Source organism: Nematolebias whitei, chromosome 3, assembly GCF_014905685.2.
Source record: "Nematolebias whitei isolate Nwh7 chromosome 3, NemWhi1, whole genome shotgun sequence".
Lineage (NCBI taxonomy): Eukaryota > Metazoa > Chordata > Actinopteri > Cyprinodontiformes > Rivulidae > Nematolebias > Nematolebias whitei.
Genome location: NC_056500.1, coordinates 15760737 through 15782214, shown reverse-complemented (window position 1 = coordinate 15782214; position 21478 = coordinate 15760737). Strand labels below are relative to the sequence as shown.

Here is a 21478-nt window from a genome sequence, read left to right as displayed (position 1 = left end):
GTGGTTCAAGTGTTGTGGCTCCTTGGACTGATGAAGTCCTTTGGATGAAGGATGAAACGTCTCAACAACAAAAGAAACCATCCAGATGACCTGACTGAACTTTGTTGGATTTTCTACCTGGATTATTGAGGATGAACTTTGATGTGCTTAAAAACTTATTTTCAACTAGAACAAAAGAACAACACTTCAAAAGTACAAAAGTTTTAAGTTCTCTGACAACTTTCACCAATTTATTTGACTTTAGCTTGTTAGGACTTTTTAATTGTGATCATTAAAGGCCTGTCAGGGTGATTTTCTAAGAATTAGACATGACTCTTAAAACGAAGAAAAGACAGTCAGCAACTGCAAAACCTAAAATAATGTATGCCTATGAATGGTTATAAGATGATACCCAAAGATTCTCAACAATACATTTTATTAGTTTGTAACTCAGTTATTATTATTATTATTTTTTTTTGTGCAGAAATTCTAAAAGTCAAGTTGAGTTCTGGAAAACGGAGAAATCTTTCCAGGAGAAATAGTTATAGGATTGCTTGAAGGGCAAATTAAACTCCCATTCACAAAATTTAACAGACTTTGAAATGGTAGTGCACTTTGTGTGCAGACAGTTGAGTAAAATTAACCACCATGAGAATCAAACCATTCCTGCATCCCCCACCATGATATTCAGAGACAGAATCTGAACAAACCTGATGAATTATCACAGGTTACAAGTCATGTGAGCTGATGAAGTAACAAAGAACATGTTGGCTGCAATTAACAAAGGGAGATGCAGAGAAAATCTGTTGTACACAGTCACAAAAAAACATCTTTCTGTCATGGTTTGGGCTCATGTTCTAGGTTGGGGTGCACCGATTGCAGTTTTCTGGCTGATCACCCAACTCTAAAAAGTCTGACCTGCCGATTCCGATTTTGGCCAATGCTGATTTTGTTTTATAAGCGACACTGTCAGGTGTTACACAATGCACCTTCAATTTTCCAATCTTATTTTATTGAAAAACATACCCTTGAACAATATCCTAGAAACAATACAAACTTGTTTTAACTATGAGGTAGTGCTCTGAAATATAAAAGAAGTTTAGACAATTGTTGTTAAAACTACAAAAAAATCTGTAAAATCAGTTTCTCATAAGTATCGGCTGATCTCCCAAAATTAAGGAAATCTTGACCGATAAATCATCCGGCCGATTGATCGGTGCACCCTTAGTTTTAAGTATGTTGGTATCAAAAAAATCAAGTCAAATATAAGATATAAAATAAATTGACATAGAAAACCCATCCATCCATCCATCCATTATCTTTACCCGCTTATTCCATTTTGGGTCACGGGGGTCGCTGGTGCCCATGTCCAGCAATCACTGTGCGAGGGGCGGGGTACACCCTGGATGGGTCGCAAGTCCATCACAGGGCCACATAGAGACAAACGAGACAAACAACCATTCACTCTCTCACTCACACCTAGGGACAATTTAGAGTTACCATTCAGCCTAACATGCATGTTTTTGGTATGTGGGAGGAAACCGGAGTACCCGGAGAAAACCCACGCATGCACGGAGAGAACATGCAAACTCCACCCAGAAAGGCCCCTGGACCGGGGTTTGAACCAGGGACCTGCTCACTGAGAGGCAGCAGCTCTACCAGTTGCGCCACCGTGCTGCCCCATAGAAAACCCAAACAATAAAAATCAAACAATCCCCGATTAAAGTAGAAATTCTCAGGAGGTAATAAAATTCTTGATCTCGCCTTCCAAAAATTCAATTTGAAGTATGCAAATTTTTACAGCTATACTCAAATATACTGGATTATGTATGGCATTTATTACACATCTCTCATTAGAATTTTACAAACCTAGTTTTCTTTTCTGCATTGTGTTCTGGGTTGTGTTAAGGAGGATTATGTTGTAAACTTGTTGGGAATTGCCAGCATCAGTTCTGGTAAAACTCAAATAGCAGAATCTTTGTCTTCCTGTTTGCATTTGGATCCAAATTAAAACTCAACGGGTGAATTCCAAACAGTTCCTGTGCTGTTTAATTAGAAATGGATCCCAGCAGCCTGCTAGCGTCTTTCTGTTTGTGTTGTAATTCATGTTCTAAACTCTGCTGAATAGTTTCTGCGAGTGGGTTTTGTGCATAAATAGTTTGGTGATTACACTTGTTATTCATGCACATACAGCATACAACAAAGTGATTGCCTGACAGCTTCACCACAAATCCTTCTAGTGGAATTATTCTCTCTGCTCAACTTGTGAGTTCTTCCAGTCATGGCTTCACTCTACGGCACGCTGCATTCAGCACAAAAGCCAAAATATCTTCCAACTGATTCCCATCATGCACTTTTCTGTGGAATCACCTAGCGTCCAAGTTAGCATAGCAGTGCTTCATCGCTCATTAGCTACACTTACCTCTATTTTTCATAATCAAGGATTAATTACTTAGCTCTCCTAGCCTTCTTCACACTAACTTCCTCTTTCTGTCTTGACTGTAATGCCAACATTATTAATCCCAGTTTGGATCCTGACACCAGTTCAGCATTGCTCCCATTACAAATTGCGCTGTATTCCTTCACTTGAGTGTGTGCCAGAGTAAAAACAAAACGACAACAAAAAAACAAGGTTGAAACACACCAGCAATATTATTGTTTGCTGGCAGGAAGGCTGCACTGATAAATGGCGATGTGAAGATGACGGATGATTTGAAAATGAGAATGCATGCAGTCCAAGGTCAGCAGATAGTGGCTGCAGCACAGACTGAGGTGAGTTCTTAACTGTAAGATTGTTGAGATACATGGTGGATATCTACATACCTTATTGTTTATCCTCACGCCCTGCTTTGTCATGAGTTTCTGCGTTTCTATGACCTCAATGCAGATGCAAGTCCTTCCTCTTAACCATGTAGAAAATAACCCAGTTTACTTGTTTGTATTGGTCCAAATTCCCACAAAATATCAGTATTGGTTAAAAAAAAACTATTTTTAATTTTTTTTAGTTTTAGAAAAAGCACATTTCATTTAATATATATTTAGCCTGAGAATTCAAGTGAGTAAATTTAATTCAGTAAATTAAATGTTTTTTGTTGTTGCGTCTATAATTTTACTAACTACAAACTGACAAGCTGCTGCAAATGCAAATAAAAGAAGTTCAATTGAAGTTCTTGCTATCTGGGGCTGAAAGGGATTGCATCTTCAAGAGGAAGGTCTCTATATTAAAAGGCAAACTCCATGAGATTATGTGCTTTTGTCTGAGCCATTGTCTGACTCCAAGTAAAGTTTCCTTGAGAGAGTTTAGCTCTTGAGTGCAGCATCACTTTATTAGAATGCATTCTCCCAGGTTTAGCTGTGAACTGTTCTCTAATCTTACATTTTAGTGTCAACACTACTTGCCTAAAACCAAGTTAATTGTCAAAAAATATGGTTAGATTGGTAAAATAGCTAAATTAAGTTTATGGATGGATGGATGGATGGATTTAAGAGTCTTTGAGTATTTAGAAAAGCACTATACAAATAAAATGTGTTGTTGTTGTTGTTGTTGTTGTTGTTGTTGTTGTTGTTGTTGTTGTTATGGATGGATGGAGGGATAGATGGATTGATGTATAGAGGGATAGCTAGATGGATGGAGGGATAGATAGATAATTTATTAATCCCAGGGGGGAATTCAAGGCATCCAGTAGCATATTCTAATTATACAGAAAAAAATGCATATGAAATAATAAAAAAAAGGATCAAAATACACAAATATATATATAAAAAAAAGACAAATATGCACAAGGTGGTAGGGAGTACTACATTCATGATTACTCCAGTGACTGTGTAATAATTAAACTCACAGCAAATAACAAAAAAAAAAATAAATGAATTTGCAGCCAAAATGACTTTTTGGAGAGAAAAAAAGGGAAGCCAGGCTTTTTAAGAAAGCTTTTAGGGTGACACAAACCTAATGTTGCTCTATTGATTTGAGTCATTAGTCTCAAACAAAGACAGGTCAGCTCTTTTTGTCAGGTGACTCACAGACGCAGAGAATCTATAAACAAGGTGTCCCAGCGTTTTAAGGGTAAAGCTTAAAAGTAATTTTTTTATTAAAAAAGGGGAATAACCGCATGAATTCAGTGTAAAAATTGTCCATTTCTGTACCTTGAACTCTAGCTCCATCCCAGTGACGTGCTCGCCGCTCTCCACCTGGGCCAGCTTCTGGATGTAGGAGTAGAGGCTGCGGGCGGCCACTTCAGTGTTCCCGCAGGCCACCGCCTCCAGCAGTGCATCGTGAATGAAGCTGTACTGGTCCTCTGTCTGCACCATGTAGTTCCGCTGCGAGCGCATCAGCGTCACATGGCCATAAATGTCCACCGTCTTCTCGTGCTTGATGCGCTCAAGCATGGCGTCGATTACTATAAAGCAGCCTGTTCGGCCAACACCAGCACTGAAACGTAAAGCGAAATCAGTCTTTGTTCTTATTTCTATTGTTTAATACTCTCATTGTGTTATGGTGCCAAATATTTACTTTATACAGTTAAGTCTATATAAGTGCTGGTCATAAGATTAGACTATCATGAAAAAGCTGATTTTATTTCAGTAATTCCATTCAAAATGTGAAACTTGTATTTTATATTCATTCATTACACACAGACTGATATTTTTCAAATGTTTATTTATTTTAATGATGATGATTATAACTGACAACTAATGAAAGCCCCAAATTCAGTTTCTCAGAAAATTAGAATATTACTTAAGACCAATTTAAAAAAAAAGATTTTTAGAAATGTTGGCCAACTGAAAAGTATGAACATGAGAAGTATGAGCATGTACAGCAGCACTCAATCCTTAGGTACTGGTAGCTTTGGCACTGTGTGCAGGTACCAATCCCTGTTGGAAAATGAAATCTGCATCTCCATAAAGTTGATCAGCAGCAGGAAGCATGAAGTGCTCTAAAACTTCCTGGTAGATGGCTACGTTGTCCTTGGACCACAGAAAACACAGTGGACCAACACTAGCAGATGACATGGCATCCCAAACAATCACTGACTGGAAACTTGACACTGGACCTCAAGCAATGTGGATTCTGTTCCTCTCCTCGCTTCCTCCAGACTCTGGGACCTTGATTTCCAAAGAAAATGCCAAATTTACTTTCATCAGAGAACATAACTTTGGACAACTCAGCAGCAGTCCCATCCTTTTAGTCTTTAGCCCGAGCTCGACGCTTCTGACGCTGTCTCTTGTTCAAGAGTAGCTTGACACAAGGTTTGTGACAGCTGAAACCCATGTCTTGCATACATCTGTGCATGGTGGTTCTTGAAGCACTGACTCCAGCTGCAGTCCATTCTTTGTGAATATCCCCCACATTTTGGAATGGGTTTTGTTTCACAATCCTCTCCAGGGTGTGGATATCCCTATTGCTTGTATACTTTTTTTTTCCTACCACATCATTTCCTTCCCTTCGCCTCTATTAATGTGATTGGACACAGAGCTCTGTGAATAGCCAGCTTCTTTAGCAAAGACCTTTTTGTGTCTTGCTCTCCATGTGCAAGGTGTCAATGATCATCTTTCGGACAACTGTCAAGTCAGCAGTCTTCCCCATGATTGTGTAGCCTACAGAACAAGACTGAAAGACCATTTAAAGGCCTTTGCAAGTGTTTTGAGTTAATTTGCTGATTAGAGTGTGGCACCAGGTGCCTTTAAATATTTAACCTTTTCACAATATTGTAATTTTCTGAGATGTTGAATTTGGGGTTTTCATTAGTTGTCAGTTATAATCATCAACATTAAAATAATTAAACATTAGAAATACAGTATCAGTCTGTGTGCAATGAATGAATATATTATACAAGTTTCACTTTTTTGAATGGAATTACTGAAATAAATCAACTTTTTCATGAAATTCTAATTTTAAGACCAGAACTGTATATCCATGCAAGTTTATATATATTTTTAGTTATAGTTTAAATAACAGAGGTCATGAGAAATCCGGGAGATACTGTGATCGTTTGGAACAAAAAAAGAAAGGAATAAAAATGACAAATGGAACAACATTAGCAGTGTGATGGAGACTCAGCAAGGCAACATGTCAAACTTCTGAATTATTGTGTGGTGCTTATGACTCACTCATGTCTGCTTATCTTGACAAAAAAAGAGAAGGTTTTCAATTTAAATAAGCCATTTGAGAGCTACAGCTTGCATAAGGAGGAGGAGATGGAGAGGAAAAATGGAGAGGCAGGAAAGGTGGGGAGGGATTACTGTGACATTTGACAGCAAAAAAAAAAATGGTAGGAAGAATGACAACAGTTAAAAGGATGCCACAGAGAGAAGAATGATGAACCCAAAATCAAAAGAAAAGACTGGTGACATAAGAGAGTGTGTGCTCTATGAAGTCTGTTATGTAATGTTTTATAGAATGTACAAGAGGTAGGGAGCTGTCACACTGTCTGCCTTTTGAACATAAAAGAAACAGAAATAATTATATATATATATATATATATATATATATATATATATATATATAGTCGTTAGATCATACCCCGCAGGTGCAAGAGCAATTTAAAATTTCCATAAAGCAGTTATCTCGTTTGGAGAGCAAATCAAAATACGTTCTGAAGAGCTCTAATAGCCTAAAAAGAGTACTGACCTGCAATGAGCAATGATTGGTCCGGCATCAGGCGGGTTACAAGTCTTCACCCTCCGGAGGAAGGCTAGGAATGGGGTCGGGTACTCCGGCACACCGTGGTCAGGCCACGCCGTGAACTGGAACTGACGAACCTCCCGCTTCTCGCTCGAGCCGTTCTGGAAAGAAAGATGTTAGATATGGCAGTGAGGTATGACCTTTAAAGTAAAAGTGGCTGATCTATAAATACCTGCTTTAAGTGTATTTCATTTAAAAAAAAGCCCTAAACAGTGTTTTCATTTTACTGAGAACTTAAAGCTTAACCTCAGCTGGTCAATGCGAAAGACATACTTTTACAAATTAGACCTAATAATTAATAATATTCATTAGGAAAAAGTTAATTTTGAATTGAAATAATGCTAGTTCAATGTGTTGCTAATGTCTATCAAAATTTTACTCATCATTTTGAAGAAACATTCATGTTTTTTGTCATTCATTGTGAATTATTTCCAATTAAAAGCTTTTGTAACGTTAATGACTAAAAGCTCTGCAGCTTTGCTCTGTCTAAAAAAGATTTAGGTGCAGTGTTGTTTATGATGTCATCATTATCTTAAACAGACCGCATCTTTACATAGCTGCCACTAACAGTGAGCTTGCATCTTAAAATCAACACTTTAATTATCAGAACTGCATGATGGGATCCAGAGAAAGGTGATTTTTATTTATTTATTTTTATTTTTTGCAGTAGAAGGAAAACGAGAGAAAATGAAATAACCCTAAGATCGTTTCCATCCTCCAGTCCTCTCTTTACTTTCATAAGATCCTTTAATAGAGGGACTGTTTGCTTTTTCTTTGCAGCGCTTCTGCTTTTCCTGACGAAAGGAAAATTTTCCTTGCTGAATAAATGAATAAATGAGCGTGGTAATTAAAAGCAAACTGACCTAGTTCCTTTATTTATTTTTTGCTCTTGACATTCTGTGTTTCTGCAGCTGAGATAGGCTGCACGAGCAGGACTCACTTCTTGCTGCAATTTTTTTTTTTTCTTCTTGAGAATGAATTTTCTTTTCTAAAGGATTTGTCAGCAGATACAATTCTGCATCACTGTAGGATAACCGTATACAGTAGGTGGGCACCCCAGCAGCTGCTTTGAAGATGCAGTGTGTGCACAGCTGCTGTGTTTTTCCTGCTTCTGCTCCCTTATATATTACAATAAATCCAGTAAAGTGGGAACCACTGAGTGAGAAATCACAGCAACAGCTCTGCATTGCAAAGAAGGAGAGGACAGACAGGAAATAACTGTACCGGTGGGTTTAATAGAGTCTCAGAGCTGCAGAATGAAAATGGGCTTGAATGTCAACCTTCAAGCTTTATGGCTGCTGATGTGTTTCTATCTTTACCACCACTGGCTCAGCTGGACGTTCATTGTTTTACTGGCAATCCAGTTTAAAAGTCAGCAGTGCTATTACTGTATCTGGTGCTATATGGTGAAGAGAAACAACTTGATCATTTTTAATCCACCCTTGACTTCAGAATATTACAAGATGCATGTGTGAAATAGAGCCAACATGTAGTGCTTCTTTTTGTTTCTTCCCCCTCTCTGTGTGCATGTCAGTGCATGTCCGTGCGTTGTTCTCGACCGTGAGTGCCTATTTGTGTACAGCATCATGTTTCAGCTGAACACGAGCGAGTAAATGCATGTGCTTGTGTTTGAATTTGCGTGCGCGCTCTGTGACGGTCTTTGTGCTAAAACACAGAAGCATGAGAGCAGTCTGCCAATTATGTATATTGAGTTTCGCTTCTGCTCACTTTACCTAAGTGCTCCAATTTGGCAGATGCACATAAACAGATGATCTATTGAGGAGAGACAGAGCTAAACAAGGTAAAATGGGGGAGTGGATTGGAGAGACAATAGAAACAACAAGTTATTCTTCGGTTTGAATTTGCACTGAATGGAAAACGGCCCAGCTTTAAAGCCTCTTTTTATGTCGCCTGTGTGAACTTTGAATTGTTTTACCAAGATACACCCGGAGATGCCTCTTTTCTCTTTGCAGGCAATGAACATTAAAACTGTTGTATCCTGTAATGCAAAATTAGATACCTTTACAGACAATCCTATTTGTCCTTGAAAGGGTGATTGGATACTGCTTGGACAAAAAAGAATATCTAAAGGCTTTCCAGAACCACTTTGGCTATGGCTGCCTCAGAGGAGTCGACGGGGAAGAGGGCAGGCCCCAGAAACCATCTTATCACCAGCAAATTGGTTAGTTCTACAAGCAGCACACTTCTATAGTGAACCAACCAGTTTGTTGGTGAAAAGATGGTTTCTGTGATTCAAAACATCAAAGTTCATGCTCAATAATCCAGGTAAAAAAATCCAACAATGTTCAGTCAGGTCATCTGGACGGTTTCTTTTTTTTTGTTGTTGTTGAGATGTTTTGTCCTTCATCCAAAATACTTCATCAGTCCGAGGAGCCACATCAAACTTAGTCCCACAAGCAGCACACTCCCATAATGGACCAACTTTGTTGTGGCACCTTGGACTGATGAAGTCCTTTTTGGATGAAGGACAAAACATCTCAAAATAAAAAAAAAAATCATCCAGATGACCTGACTGAATGTTAGATTTTTTTTAACCTGGATTATTGAGCATGAATGTTTTGACCCACTTTGGCTGTGGCTGCCTCAGAGGAGTCGACGGGGGAGAGGGCAGGCCCCAGAAACCATCTTACCACCAGCAAACTGCTTGGTCCATTATGTGAGAGTGCTGCTTGTGGGACTAAGTTTGCTGTGGCTCTTCGGACTGATGAAGTCCTTTGGACGAAGGATGAAACATCTCAACAACAACAACAACAACAAAAAGAAACCGTCTAGATGACCTGACTGAACATTGTTGGATTTTTTTTTACCTGGATTATTGAGCATGAACTTTGATATCCAGAAGGTATGTTTTTGATGCCATGTGTAGTTTCTGTGTTGACTGCCAAATAAAAATGCACCCCGTTTGTTAATCTATACATGCGGAAAAAGAAGTCCTCCTACCTTGTGCAGGGAGAAAGTGCGGACACAGAAAGTGGCCAACTCTATGGTGTCCAGCAGGGTCACTTGCGTCATGCCGTAGGTTTCTGTGCCACGACTGGGCCAGTACTGGTCACACTTAATCTGAGAGATGGAGAGAAGAAGACGGGCAGAGGAACAGACCGAGGTGTTAGCTTCAATGTGTCACATTCCATCAAATAATTCCTCAGCTAATGATCAGACGTGAAAACGAGGCAGTGCAGAAAAATCTAAATCGACAACACAAACATCAACGCTCTTATAGCACTCGTAAAGCGAACCCTTGAGTGGCCGTTATGACAGAAACACCACAGTATTCTTCTAATGCACTTTTTGAGGAGCAATGCTAATGAACACAGAACAGCTACGAGTGTTGCTGCAACTCCTCTTCTACAGCTTATTTTCATTTGCTTTCCTGTTTTTATTTTTTAAAAATCCCTCAATAAAGCTATCTATCAGGAACATGAAGCACATGCTTTTAAAACCAAGGGAATAAATCACTGCACATGATAGCTTCCATCATTTCAGCTCTATGGCGTTCTACCTGAAGCTATAGTAAAATGTAGGATTTATTTCTGAACAAATCAGGTTTCTTATGCTCGTGATCATTATTGGCATTTTCTTGTCCAGTGGGAGTATAGTATATCTGAAACCACAACACCTGTTCCTCCATCCACCTAATAAAGATTCATTCAGTTTAGGGGTGTGATGCGCTGATGAACATCTGATGAAATGTGACAGCTAGGGAAGGGTACACGTTTCTTTCCAGGGTTCCCTCCCATTTCTCACTGAAGCTGACACTCAAAGTCCACCGCTCGCTAATCCTGATCACGTTTGACAGAAGGGGAATGCGCATGTCAGGACAGAGATGAGTAAACAATTGAAAAGGGACAGAGGGGAGAAAAGAATGAGCGGAGACACCTGGCGTGAGGGAGTTGGATGGTGATGCAGGTTTGAGTTGACAGGATAAGTCATCACAGTTGGCTTTTTGATGTTTCCTCCATGCCTATATTGAAATGAACATATAACTGTAGACTTGGTAGTAGAATACGGGTTTTTCTGGGGAATTTTCACTACTGGCAAAAAAAAAGTATTGTATTTGAACGAGATGTAAATTAACTTTAATGCATAAACAACATAATCTTTTCATCTTTAAAGTAGCAAGAAACCTGGTAAATAAATGTGGCTAAAACAAGAAAAAAACGACAAAAAACATTATTCTTACTATGAAACAACTAAAGTATGCCAGACATCGCTCTGCGGCCGATTTTCCTCCAACTTCCACCATCAACAGATGGTTGTGGGAGGTTTCAGTCCCAGATTCTGCTTCACATGCCAGGACAATCACTTGGTTCAAATGTAATTTTCATTTCCTGCACTGTGCAGTTTGAGTGAAGCAGCTTGGTGTCCAGTATGCACTATAGGGAACATGCAATAACTTTTTGTTTGCATCGCAAACATGCAGAGAAAACCGAGCCAAATCTGTGAAGAGAACTCATCCAATGTGCACAGGTAAACTGACTGTGCTTTCCTTCAAGCTTCTTGAGTCCTTTAGAAAGCTTTTAAAGGAACACAACCTTAAAAAGTGGAGAGCAGAAGCTCAGTAACAGCAGACATACCCGTGACTTCTCCTCCAGCCTGGTCATCATGACAACAGTTGCTGTTCTCTGTTCCCACACCATCCTCCAGAAGTCCCCAAACGTTTCTGGTAATGGACCCTGGGTGGCGATGTAGGCATTTTGCTTCCTGTAGCCATCAATGTAGTTGGCGTTGATGTAGTCACTACCTGTTATACCTAGAAAGAAACAAAACGAATGATATTTAAAAAAAGGAAAGCACTGCTTCTGAAGGGGTTAGTTAGTTTCCATGTATAATTTAGTTTATTAAGCCGTTTCTGTATTTTCCTTTAGGTCCTTATTAACACCTTTAGTTTTGTGCTAGCTGCCACGGTACCTCTGGGTTTTCACACGCAGTGACAGTTTCTAATCCAATTAAACCAAATGTGTAAAAATGTAGAAAACGCCCTGCCGGTAAAAATTACGCAAACTCAAATGATTTAACTCATTAAGACCTCTCTCACATTCTTTCTTTTTTTTTTTTTTTGTTTTTAACCTTGAAAATAGAATACATTTGACTTAACTAATGGCCCAACGTTCACTTTTACCTGTGCTGCTTTTGTTTTAGAATTTTCTTTTGTCTACAGCTGCTGCTGTTGGGTTTCCATATAATTTTTTTTTCAATTTACCCTTTATTTATACAGGTAGTCCCTGTTTCAGGGAGCAGATGGGGGTTGAGGGCCTTGCTCATGGACCCAGAGTGGGGCGAATAAGGGTGGGGGCAAGTGTGGGTGCTTCATCTACCCCACCAACATTTTTGATGTTGTCAGTGCCGGGGGCTTAAACCGGCGATCTTCCGATCACAGGCCCACCTTCTCTAATCTCTGTACCACCACTCCCCTGGAAATGGTGTAGAAGTCTGTGCCTGACGTAATGCTAAAAAGTAAACGCTGAGGAGTAAATCGGCCACACAACAATGACATCACAACCAATCCCATCACTTTCAAAATGCCAATATTTTTTGTGGCACGCTGGTCCTGTTGATGTACAAGAAGGTGCAGTGTTAAGTCCAGTGATGATACACATCTGTGATAGCTGTGGTAAAATCCTGCACTCCCTGATCGTCTGCCATTAAACTGAAAGCATAGCGCAGGATCACAACAGAATCAGTCATTTAAACTTGTTCATCAAAAAAAAGCTCTAAACCAGAACAAGATAATCTTTTGATTAGAGTTCGTCTAACACTGAGAAGCTGACAGTGATAAGACGGAACACCACCAATCTTTGTTCAGCCCACATGGATGATGCATCCATTTGAAATGAGACCGCTGTGAGACGGAGTCTGCGTTGGAGAGTCACATCTCTCTGACTGACATCTCCTCACTCAAGCAGCAAACAATAAAACACTCGACTGAGCTAATTTAAGAGATGAGACTCGGCGCGGACAAAAACCAGGAAGGAGAGAAGGAGCATAATAACAAAAACCTGAGAAATGGAGCGACAGCAAATAGAGGGGAGATTAGAGAAAAAGGAAAAAAAAAGAATGTAAATAAGGCCAAAAAAAAGGAGAAAATGTAATTAAAAGAATACCACGTTGCAAAAGTTGATTGAGGAGAATTGGCTTTAGTCATAGCTAAGTGAACAGAGAATGGCGGTGTGCATGAATCGTTCTGCTGCTGCAACTAATGGTAAAATCACTGCAGTGTAAAATAGAAATTTCAGACTTGATTAATTTATGCATTTATGGACGAGGCATTCTTTTTCTTTGGGATAATTTTGCTTTGCATGCTGTTGCACTGTCAATTTGGCCTGACTGCTCCATAACGTTGAAATTTAGCCTGAGCAGTTAGCTCCCATAGGAAAAAAATAAAATAAAAGGTCTACAGGAGAACAGAGTTTGGCATTACTGTGGAAAGTCTAAGGCTCTTCTGGTGATGCAGAGCCAGAACAATGTCAGCGGTGAAGAGTGAGTACCTCCGACAATGTCTCTTAGGATTTAGGAATTGGAGGAAGAGATCCTTTGGCTCTAAAATTCCGAGTACTCAGTGTCTATGGCCAGCTAAAGGAAAGTCAGGAGCAAAGGGGAGATCTGATGAGACAAATGGGATGTTGTGAACGCTGCTTTAAGTCCTGGATCTCGGTTGCGTGTGAGAAAAGTGAGTGCTGTGCACAACGATGAGCTGAAACAAGTCCACACTTCAACCCATAAATAACTCAGTTGCGTAAACTGTAGCTGGAACAAATGCATGCTGAGCTGAAGCAAGTCTTAAGTTTAAAACAAACGTTGGCTCCACGCATTCCCTCGTTGATTTAACTAACTAAACCTTTTCTGAAAGATTCCCCTGGTTTCAGTTCTAATTTGTTTCATACATCACAACTAATTGTTGTTGGTTTTTGCAATCCTCCATTTTGTTCTTGCAAAATACAATAACACACACTGTTTTCGCTATATTTTAGACATTGCAATCTTCCATTAATTAACTGAATTAGTACAAATTATTTTTGTCTCATCTATAATGTGCATACTAAGCACAGAGTACTCATTACTTGAAGTAAGAGCAAATATTTCCCAGATAACCAGCCCTGAGTTAATATCAGTGAAGGTGCAGAGTGTGGGGGTGAACTTACCATCAATAGGAGCCAGGATGACACGGGAGTGGTCGTAGGCGATGACGTTGGCGTAACGATTTTTGGGCTTGTTCACCTCCAGGTTGGAGTGCTCCCAGGTGAACTGCTGGCCCGGATCAATAGACTGATGGGAGGCAGAGACAGCAACAACATGCACACACGAAGAAGCAATCAGAGGAGCCGTGAGAGGAGCCGAGCTGCAATAATACTGATTCAGTGTTAGCGAGAGGAGAGAGACACCGAGACAATGATTTCACTTAAAGAAAAAGGAACAGGCTATCTCCAACATCTGCTTGCTGAACGCTTTGAATACGGCAGCTGCTAATGCAGCAGGTGCACAATGACAGATAACACTATTGATCAAGGTAGCAACTCTCTGCCTATGATAGGTGGAGCGTGGAACAAGGCTGGACAATCTGTGAAATACAAATTAGGGAGCTTTTTTAAAAAAATACAATAATTTGCGATAAATCTTATGGGCTCTTTTCAGGATAATTAAGCATCTCATTACCACTGGTTTGCCTGGGAATTTGGTGCTCAGTTGTTGCGGAGATCAAGGCTGAGCTGATATTTATAACTGGGGCTGGAGGGAGAATTGAACCTATTTTACCACACACTCTGCATGTAGTCATAACAATGAGACACTTCCTTTGGTTCAGACTCAGCAGGTTCCAGCAGCACGTCTTTCTGTTATATTTTTCTCTTTCTTTTTCTCTGTCCTTGTTTTTCTCACCATGATCTCGTCTTTAAAGCCTTCCGTGTTTATCCTTTTCATCTTCCCTGATGCTTACACTCCCTTTCTGCTTCATAGTCTTCCATCAACTCTCTTATTTTTGGAGTTTCTCTAAATTATCTTTAAGCATGTTGTGTGCTTGTATGCATACAAATGACTAGTGGGCCTCTTCTGAAACATTCAGTAAAAATAAATACAAAACACAGTAGTTAGCATTTCATTCTTTTTTTCTTTCTTTCAATAAACCATTATCTGTTTTGGCAGATGTCCATTTGAATCATTTTTAATTACTTGCCGCTGTATAAGTCGCACAAGTCCAAAAAAATTCTAATAAAGTGGAAAAAAACCATAAATAAGTCGCTTCGCTTATAAATGCAGTTTAATCGTCAAATCAACTGCATTTCGCCTGGGTGGCGCAGTGAAATGCAGCTGATTTGACATTTTCTCCAGGAGTTCAGGAGCGAGATGAAGATACCATACCATACCATTTTATTTATAGAGCACTTAAAACAGCGACAAGGCCAACCAAAGTGCTGTACAGACAGAACAACAGACAACACACAAAGCAATATACAAAATGAAGATGGCTTGGTATGGCAAGCCCGGTGTCTAATTAATAGCCACTTTTAATTATTGATGAGACACTTGGCTTGCCATATACCTCAGGGGCCCTCTAGTGGCTGAAAATGGTAGTGTTCAATATTTTCTATGTCTTATGAATGAAATCGTCAGACCTCAGCCAAAAATTATAAATGTGGGGAAAAACGTGTATATTAGTCACTTAAGTGTATAAGTTGCAGGACTTGCAAATTTATGCAAAAAGGTACGACTTATACGGTGAAAAATATGGTGTGTGTTTGTGTGTGTGTGTGTGTGTGTGTGTATATATATATATATATATATATATATATATATATATATATATATATATATATATATATATATATATATATTTTATTATTATTATTTTTATTATTTTTTTATTCCGTCTGTATATTTCCTGTCTTTTCCTTCTGATTGGTGATAATGTGTTTAAAAGCCACAAGAACCTGCAGAGAAGACAGTGCTTGCGCTGCATACTTTAGCTCTTGGCTGACTGATAGCATCCTCAGCATCGTCAGGTAAAAGTCTGGTTGTCTCATCGTTGCCGTTTGTGCAGCAGATTATCGCCTCCTCATCTCCATTCCCCTGCTGTGATGCCCTGCTCCATCTCCTCTCAGCGAATCTTCTTCATTAAAAGAGCCTCTCCACCTCATCTCTCTCTCTGCTCTTCTCAGTCTACTCTCCATTTCCCCCTCCTCTCTCTTGCACACATACCGCCTGGCTAAAAACCAATCAGTCAAAGCCCCACAGAGCTGCGCTTGGCAAGCCGGGGCGCCGGGACGAACAGCCATTCATCAAGAAAATAACAAAATTAAAATTACACTTCTCTATTTAATTTGGTCATTTATTTTTCCAGGTTGGAGGGGTGTGGTTGTGTTAACAAATTGCAGGCAGACAGACATGGAGAAAGAGGATAAAAATATGAAATTGGCAAGTTTGTTTTAAGATCCTCTCAAAACCAAGAAGTTGTAACTTTGGCATTATGTCTCTCTTCCCCACCCGGAGGAACAAACCTATCCATTTGGTGTATGGTCCGGATCTCAATTCCTGAATAATAGATACCCAAGAAATACTAGATTACGATGAGAAGTCATTATCCACCAACATCCACCAGCGGCAATGATGACGGCAATCTGTGCCGGTGTACCCGCTTTCTACTTTAGGCCGTCGAGCCGCGAGGCGACAGGCTCGGTGATTTAAGGACGAAGAGAGGGGAATATTGCTTGTATGCAAACGAGAGCTGATTCAGCGCTCCTGATTTCTAATCAACTCTGGTGTCATTTATAACCGCAGCGGACTCAGAGCAGACAGCTCGGTTACCCCCTCCTCACACACACACACATTTGCTCTTAAACACACACACGAGCCTGGCTCGCAGTATAGAGCTAAGAAAATAGACTTGTCTCCATCAATGAATAGATACCATCTTCAATTTCTGTCTGCCATCTTTGACTTTTTCTGGTAGCATGATGGATCAGTTGTTAGCACAGTTTCCTCACAGCAAGAAGGTCCTGGGATCAATCCTTGGTTTGAACCTGGAGTTTTTTTTGTGTGGCGTTTGTATGTTCTTCTTGTGTTAGCGTGGGTTTTCATCATCCAGTTTCCTCCCACAGTCCAAAAACATGCATGCTAGTCTGCCTTCAGGCCCAGGTCTGTGACCTCAGTGGGACTGAACTGATTAAATAAAAAGGTTTTATCCTGCAGAAGTGCATGATTACAATAAAACTTTTATTTCTATATAAACCAAACACTGTAAGGAAAATCACATTTGGCAGCTCAGAAGATACATTTAACAACTAAGAAAAAAAAGCATGATTTTAACTTGATGATTTACCTGCTGTACCGTGTTGAAGGTGCAAATACATGTGAAGAAACAAAGAGGTGACAACAATGAATTGTTTCTCTAATTGCTCAAGAACCACCAGCAACACCACAGGCAACAAACATCAATACAAAGAAAAAACGTGGCTTTACAAAACACCAAACTGTTTTATTATCTTACAAGGATCACAATCAGACAGAAATCAATAATTTGACCTTTGAACCTTGGGCCCACTCACCTCATATTCCTGGGAGAGTTTGAGGTTGTCGTTAGCTTTGAGAAGCTCGGTGTGCTCGGCCAGCTCCGAGATAGGAATAGGAGGATGATTCATCATACCTGTTGGACAAATTTTTAAAAATATAAATATAAAAACAAACAAAAATAAATGTATATAAAAAACAAAGCAAGAGCAATCATTAAAACAGGTGAAGAGAAGAGGGGACACGGTCAGATTTGTGTAATCACACACTGTAATGGGTGAGAACTTATTTTGTTTAACACAAGTTTGCTTTTAGTAGCAGGGAAGCTGGAGAAAATCATGGTGAACATCACAAACAAACAAAATATTTGGGATGCTATGAGTCCAGGCCAGAGCTCAAAATAAATTAGGTTTTTGATACTTTAGTTTATTAACATCACAGCACAAGCAAACTGCAGTCATTTTCAGAGCTGTTAAAATAAAAACAGAAAAAGAGACAAATTAAAACAACAACTGCTAAGTGCAACTAATTCTGGTTGAAACATTAACACATTTATCACCTTTTTTTGAAAAATTGAGGCACAAAAACAAAAATATCTATTTATTTATTTTAGCCTTCAAAGACCTAAAAACACCAAGAACATTTTATTCTCGTAACTGATGAAATGCTCAAACAAAACTATTATTTATTAAAATTAATCACAAATTCAAATGTATTTTGGAAAACTTGCTGCCAATAAATAAGTTAATAAAATAAAATAATAAAAAAATAAAATCTTCATGCTCCATGACCAGGAAGTTTACTGTAAATACAATATTTTGAATGTAAAAACAGCTAAACTTCAGCTGATTAGCTAAAATAATAATAATAAATGGTAAAATAATTAACTCTTGCTAAACTATTGTACACAGCTTTTCAGCTTAGTTGAGCAAATATGGTGTTTTATCAATGTAGTGACCTAAATAACTCATAATCCCTAAAAAACATCTTTATCTAAATGACAATTTTAAACATTTAAATATTTGGTAACATATATTACGGAATAAAATGTTTGTTTGCAAGTCTAAGAGAAAAATATTACCAAGCCTTAGAATAAATAAAAAAGTAATCTTAAGAAAATGAGGACTAAAGATGATAATATTAAATGGTTTATTTCTAGAAAGAAAAACGCCTTTTCATCAATGTTTACAGTTGAAACATTTGGATTTTGTTTTCTAAATTGAAAAAAAAAAGCGAGAAACACTAAAAGGAAGGGATAATATTTCCTAGTTTGCAGAAATATTCATAGTACAAATGACAGTTATTTTATATTTACTTGCCATAGCTTAGCTATAGTGATGAGCTCGTCTGTTAGCAGACAATGCTAACAGGATTTTTATTCCTCCTGTTGCCTCAATAGAAAGCTGTTTAATCTACAATGGAGCCCTGACCTGGGGGTGTACGGTAGGGGAGGTGAAAGTGGGATCAGGAGGTTTAGGAGTGTGAGTGATGCTGAGTGACACAGTGAGCTGCTCCAATCCAGCCAGCGAGTGCAAAGCAAGCAAAATAGCCTTTCCTCCATCTGCTGGTTCTCTCAAACCAATGAGCGCAGCCGCCAAGATAAATACCCCTAACCTTTCAGTCCCGCAAATAAACATTCTCAGTTACATTTCCAATCTGTGCTTTACCCAAATCCTAACATGAGCTCTCCCAAGAACAATCCTTTCACTTTGGTGGGGAAATTGTTTTTTTTTTTTTTTTTATGTATTGCATCTGCCATCATTGGCTCTGCTGTGCACTTCAGTCACTAATCCATTTAGGAGCATAAAGCTTAGGCCATGTAATGGAATATGGAACAACGGTGGACTGAGGCTCTGGTGTTGTGTGCAGTCTGGGAACACTTTTATATTTTTAGTTAAGAGGCCTCCTTTTTGTCTCCATCGAGTATCGAGGTCAAAAGTCAACAAAATCCTGACGTCTGGTCACAGGAAAAAAAGTTACCAGACCTAATTGGGTGTGCAAATCGGCATAATCACATTAAGCATCCTTAATTTACGGCACTTAATATTCCTGCAGTGTCACAGAGGTCACTAATGTTTTGGTTGCTTTTGTTGCACTTAAGTTGGACTTCTTCTTTTTTTCCTGACAGTTCTCATTAGTAACAGCTCTTTATTTTACACTGAGAGAACAATGAGGCAATAAATTACATCAGCCTTACAAGGAGACAAATGAATATGACACTGGAAGCATCCTCTGGAGAAGAACGGACATCCCACATTATGCCACATACCACACCCACAGCCTTCTTCACAGATCACTTAAATGAATAATTATTTTTGATGAGCTGGTTTTTCTTTTTTGTTCAACCTCTTTGTACATTTATAGTCAAGTTTCCCCAAAAGCTAAAACAGCAGAGCTGATTATAGAGGTGCCACTTCAGGGTGAGTGGCTTTTTAAAGCTAAAAGTTCTTCAAATGCACGTCAAGAGGAAGTGGAGAAATTTCAAACAGAATGTGGTTGTCCTTTCTCTATATTCAAATCCAAACGGAAACTGTAAATTAAAAAAAGAAACAAGGTAATACAAATGAGATGCCTTACTTCTCCACAGGAGAATGATGTGATGTTTGAGGGAGATCAAAGAGTGTTTGTGTATGTGTGGTTGTGTAGTTTTCTCTGTGCGTCTTGATGAATTTGTATAAATTACAACCATAGAATACTCTATAATGGGGTGTCCAAACACTTTCATATGTGGGGCAAAACTATCAAGATGAAAAGACTCGTGAGCTACAAAAATGTGAATTTAACTCAACGTGAGCAATATTTTGGAGGAAATTCAAAAATGTACTAGTTTTGGTGGAGAAAGAGTTTTAAATTGTTGTAGATCCATAAGATCAAAAGCCTTATAAACACTAAGCTTATATTTTTTTATTAAAAGGATTTGATTTATTTAATTTGTTGGGTCTATGTTTTGTTGTTTTCTTGTTTGGAAAGTTAATTTTAATCTGTTCTCAGCAATAAAAGCACAATTTGAGTAAGTGTCCTTTTTAAAAGGCGGTCGATCAGCCTTTTGGACCATGGACGACAAAAAAAGCTGAAGTTCTGAAAAATAGTCCCGCTGTCAGTCGCTACAACAGATTCATAGAAGGTTTGATAAAGCTGATCAACTCGTATGTTGATGATACCACGTTATATTCATTTAAAAATGTCCAATTTCCCTCTTGATTATTTTCTCAACTGCAATATTTAGTCAAGTTTTATGAATCAATATCCAAAAGTCTCCTTTCTGGTAGAAATCAGGAAAGGTTTTTTGGTGCTTTGTACCATGAAGTGAAAATAAAAAGATTATAGCCTGTTTGTATTTTGTTTAATATTACTAATTTTGAGCGGATTGTTTTTCATCCATTTTGCTGTTAAACCTAAACGGTGTATAAAAAAAGGATTACCAACTAATTTTCAGAAAGTCTGTATCAACCTCTTAAGCCTGCAGGCCAAAATGATACCATTCTTAAACTGCAGTTGTGGGCCGCACAAAATCACTCCAAGGGCGGCAAATGGCTCGCGGGCCATTTGGACATCCATGCTCTAAGTTTTAAACCACTTCAAATTTCTATATACTTTGAGCCCAAGAAGCCAAACTTGTCGTTTTTTTAAGCGGTTTTGATCAATAGTTCTTCAGCCTTTTGAACTTATTTAAGTTTATCTGTACATATATTTACTTTGGCTCTTAATGCCTCAAACTTTGGCAATTTACCTTGAATAATTTGTCACATTTGGACCTTACACTTACTGATGTTTTTATCTTACTGTTTGTCGCTCCATTAAAACAATGGAGTTTTTACTTTTAAGTCAGAAATACATAATATCACTTGGTCTGAGTCATTCACTAATGAAGATTAGCATTAAAAGGAGCGTTCACCCAACAAAATAGTAAAAAAAAAAGGAATGCTCATTTTAGATTTGCAATATATGTGGCTTTGTAGAGTCACCAAAAGACAACCTTGTTGTTCTCTATCCCAAATCTGAAGCTCCTACTTTAACAAAAACTCAGACTTCACATTTATTTTTCTGTCTTGGCTCTGAGTTTTCCATGTTTTCGTCTCCAATGCAATCAGCAGTGCGATGGGTGAACACAGAACAACAAACCAGCTTCTAATTACCCGTTTCCAATCTACCGATTTGCAGTCAATGTGCCTGAAAAATAAAATGACTCTTTCTGATAAGCCAAGCCACTTTCTCCAAAAGCCTTTTTATTAACGTGTGCATTTCCATATAAAAGAAAAACTAAGTCTTTCTGTGGGTAAGCAAGAAAAATAAAAT

The 21478-nt window shown here is 38.6% G+C and overlaps 1 protein-coding gene across 1 annotated transcript in view; it reads right to left on the bottom strand.

The window, feature by feature from the left end:
• Nucleotides 1-21478, bottom strand: part of ptprsa (protein tyrosine phosphatase receptor type Sa) — a 198093-nt gene that overhangs the window by 12924 nt on the left and 163691 nt on the right. Inside the window, exons 24-29 of the mRNA XM_037698034.1 lie at nt 17221-17318; nt 13825-13948; nt 11260-11435; nt 9626-9745; nt 6611-6765; nt 4126-4411 (exon numbers count right to left, since the gene is read on the bottom strand). Coding sequence (XP_037553962.1) covers nt 4126-4411; nt 6611-6765; nt 9626-9745; nt 11260-11435; nt 13825-13948; nt 17221-17318 — 959 coding nt within the window. The remainder of the gene's footprint in view (nt 1-4125; nt 4412-6610; nt 6766-9625; nt 9746-11259; nt 11436-13824; nt 13949-17220; nt 17319-21478) is intronic.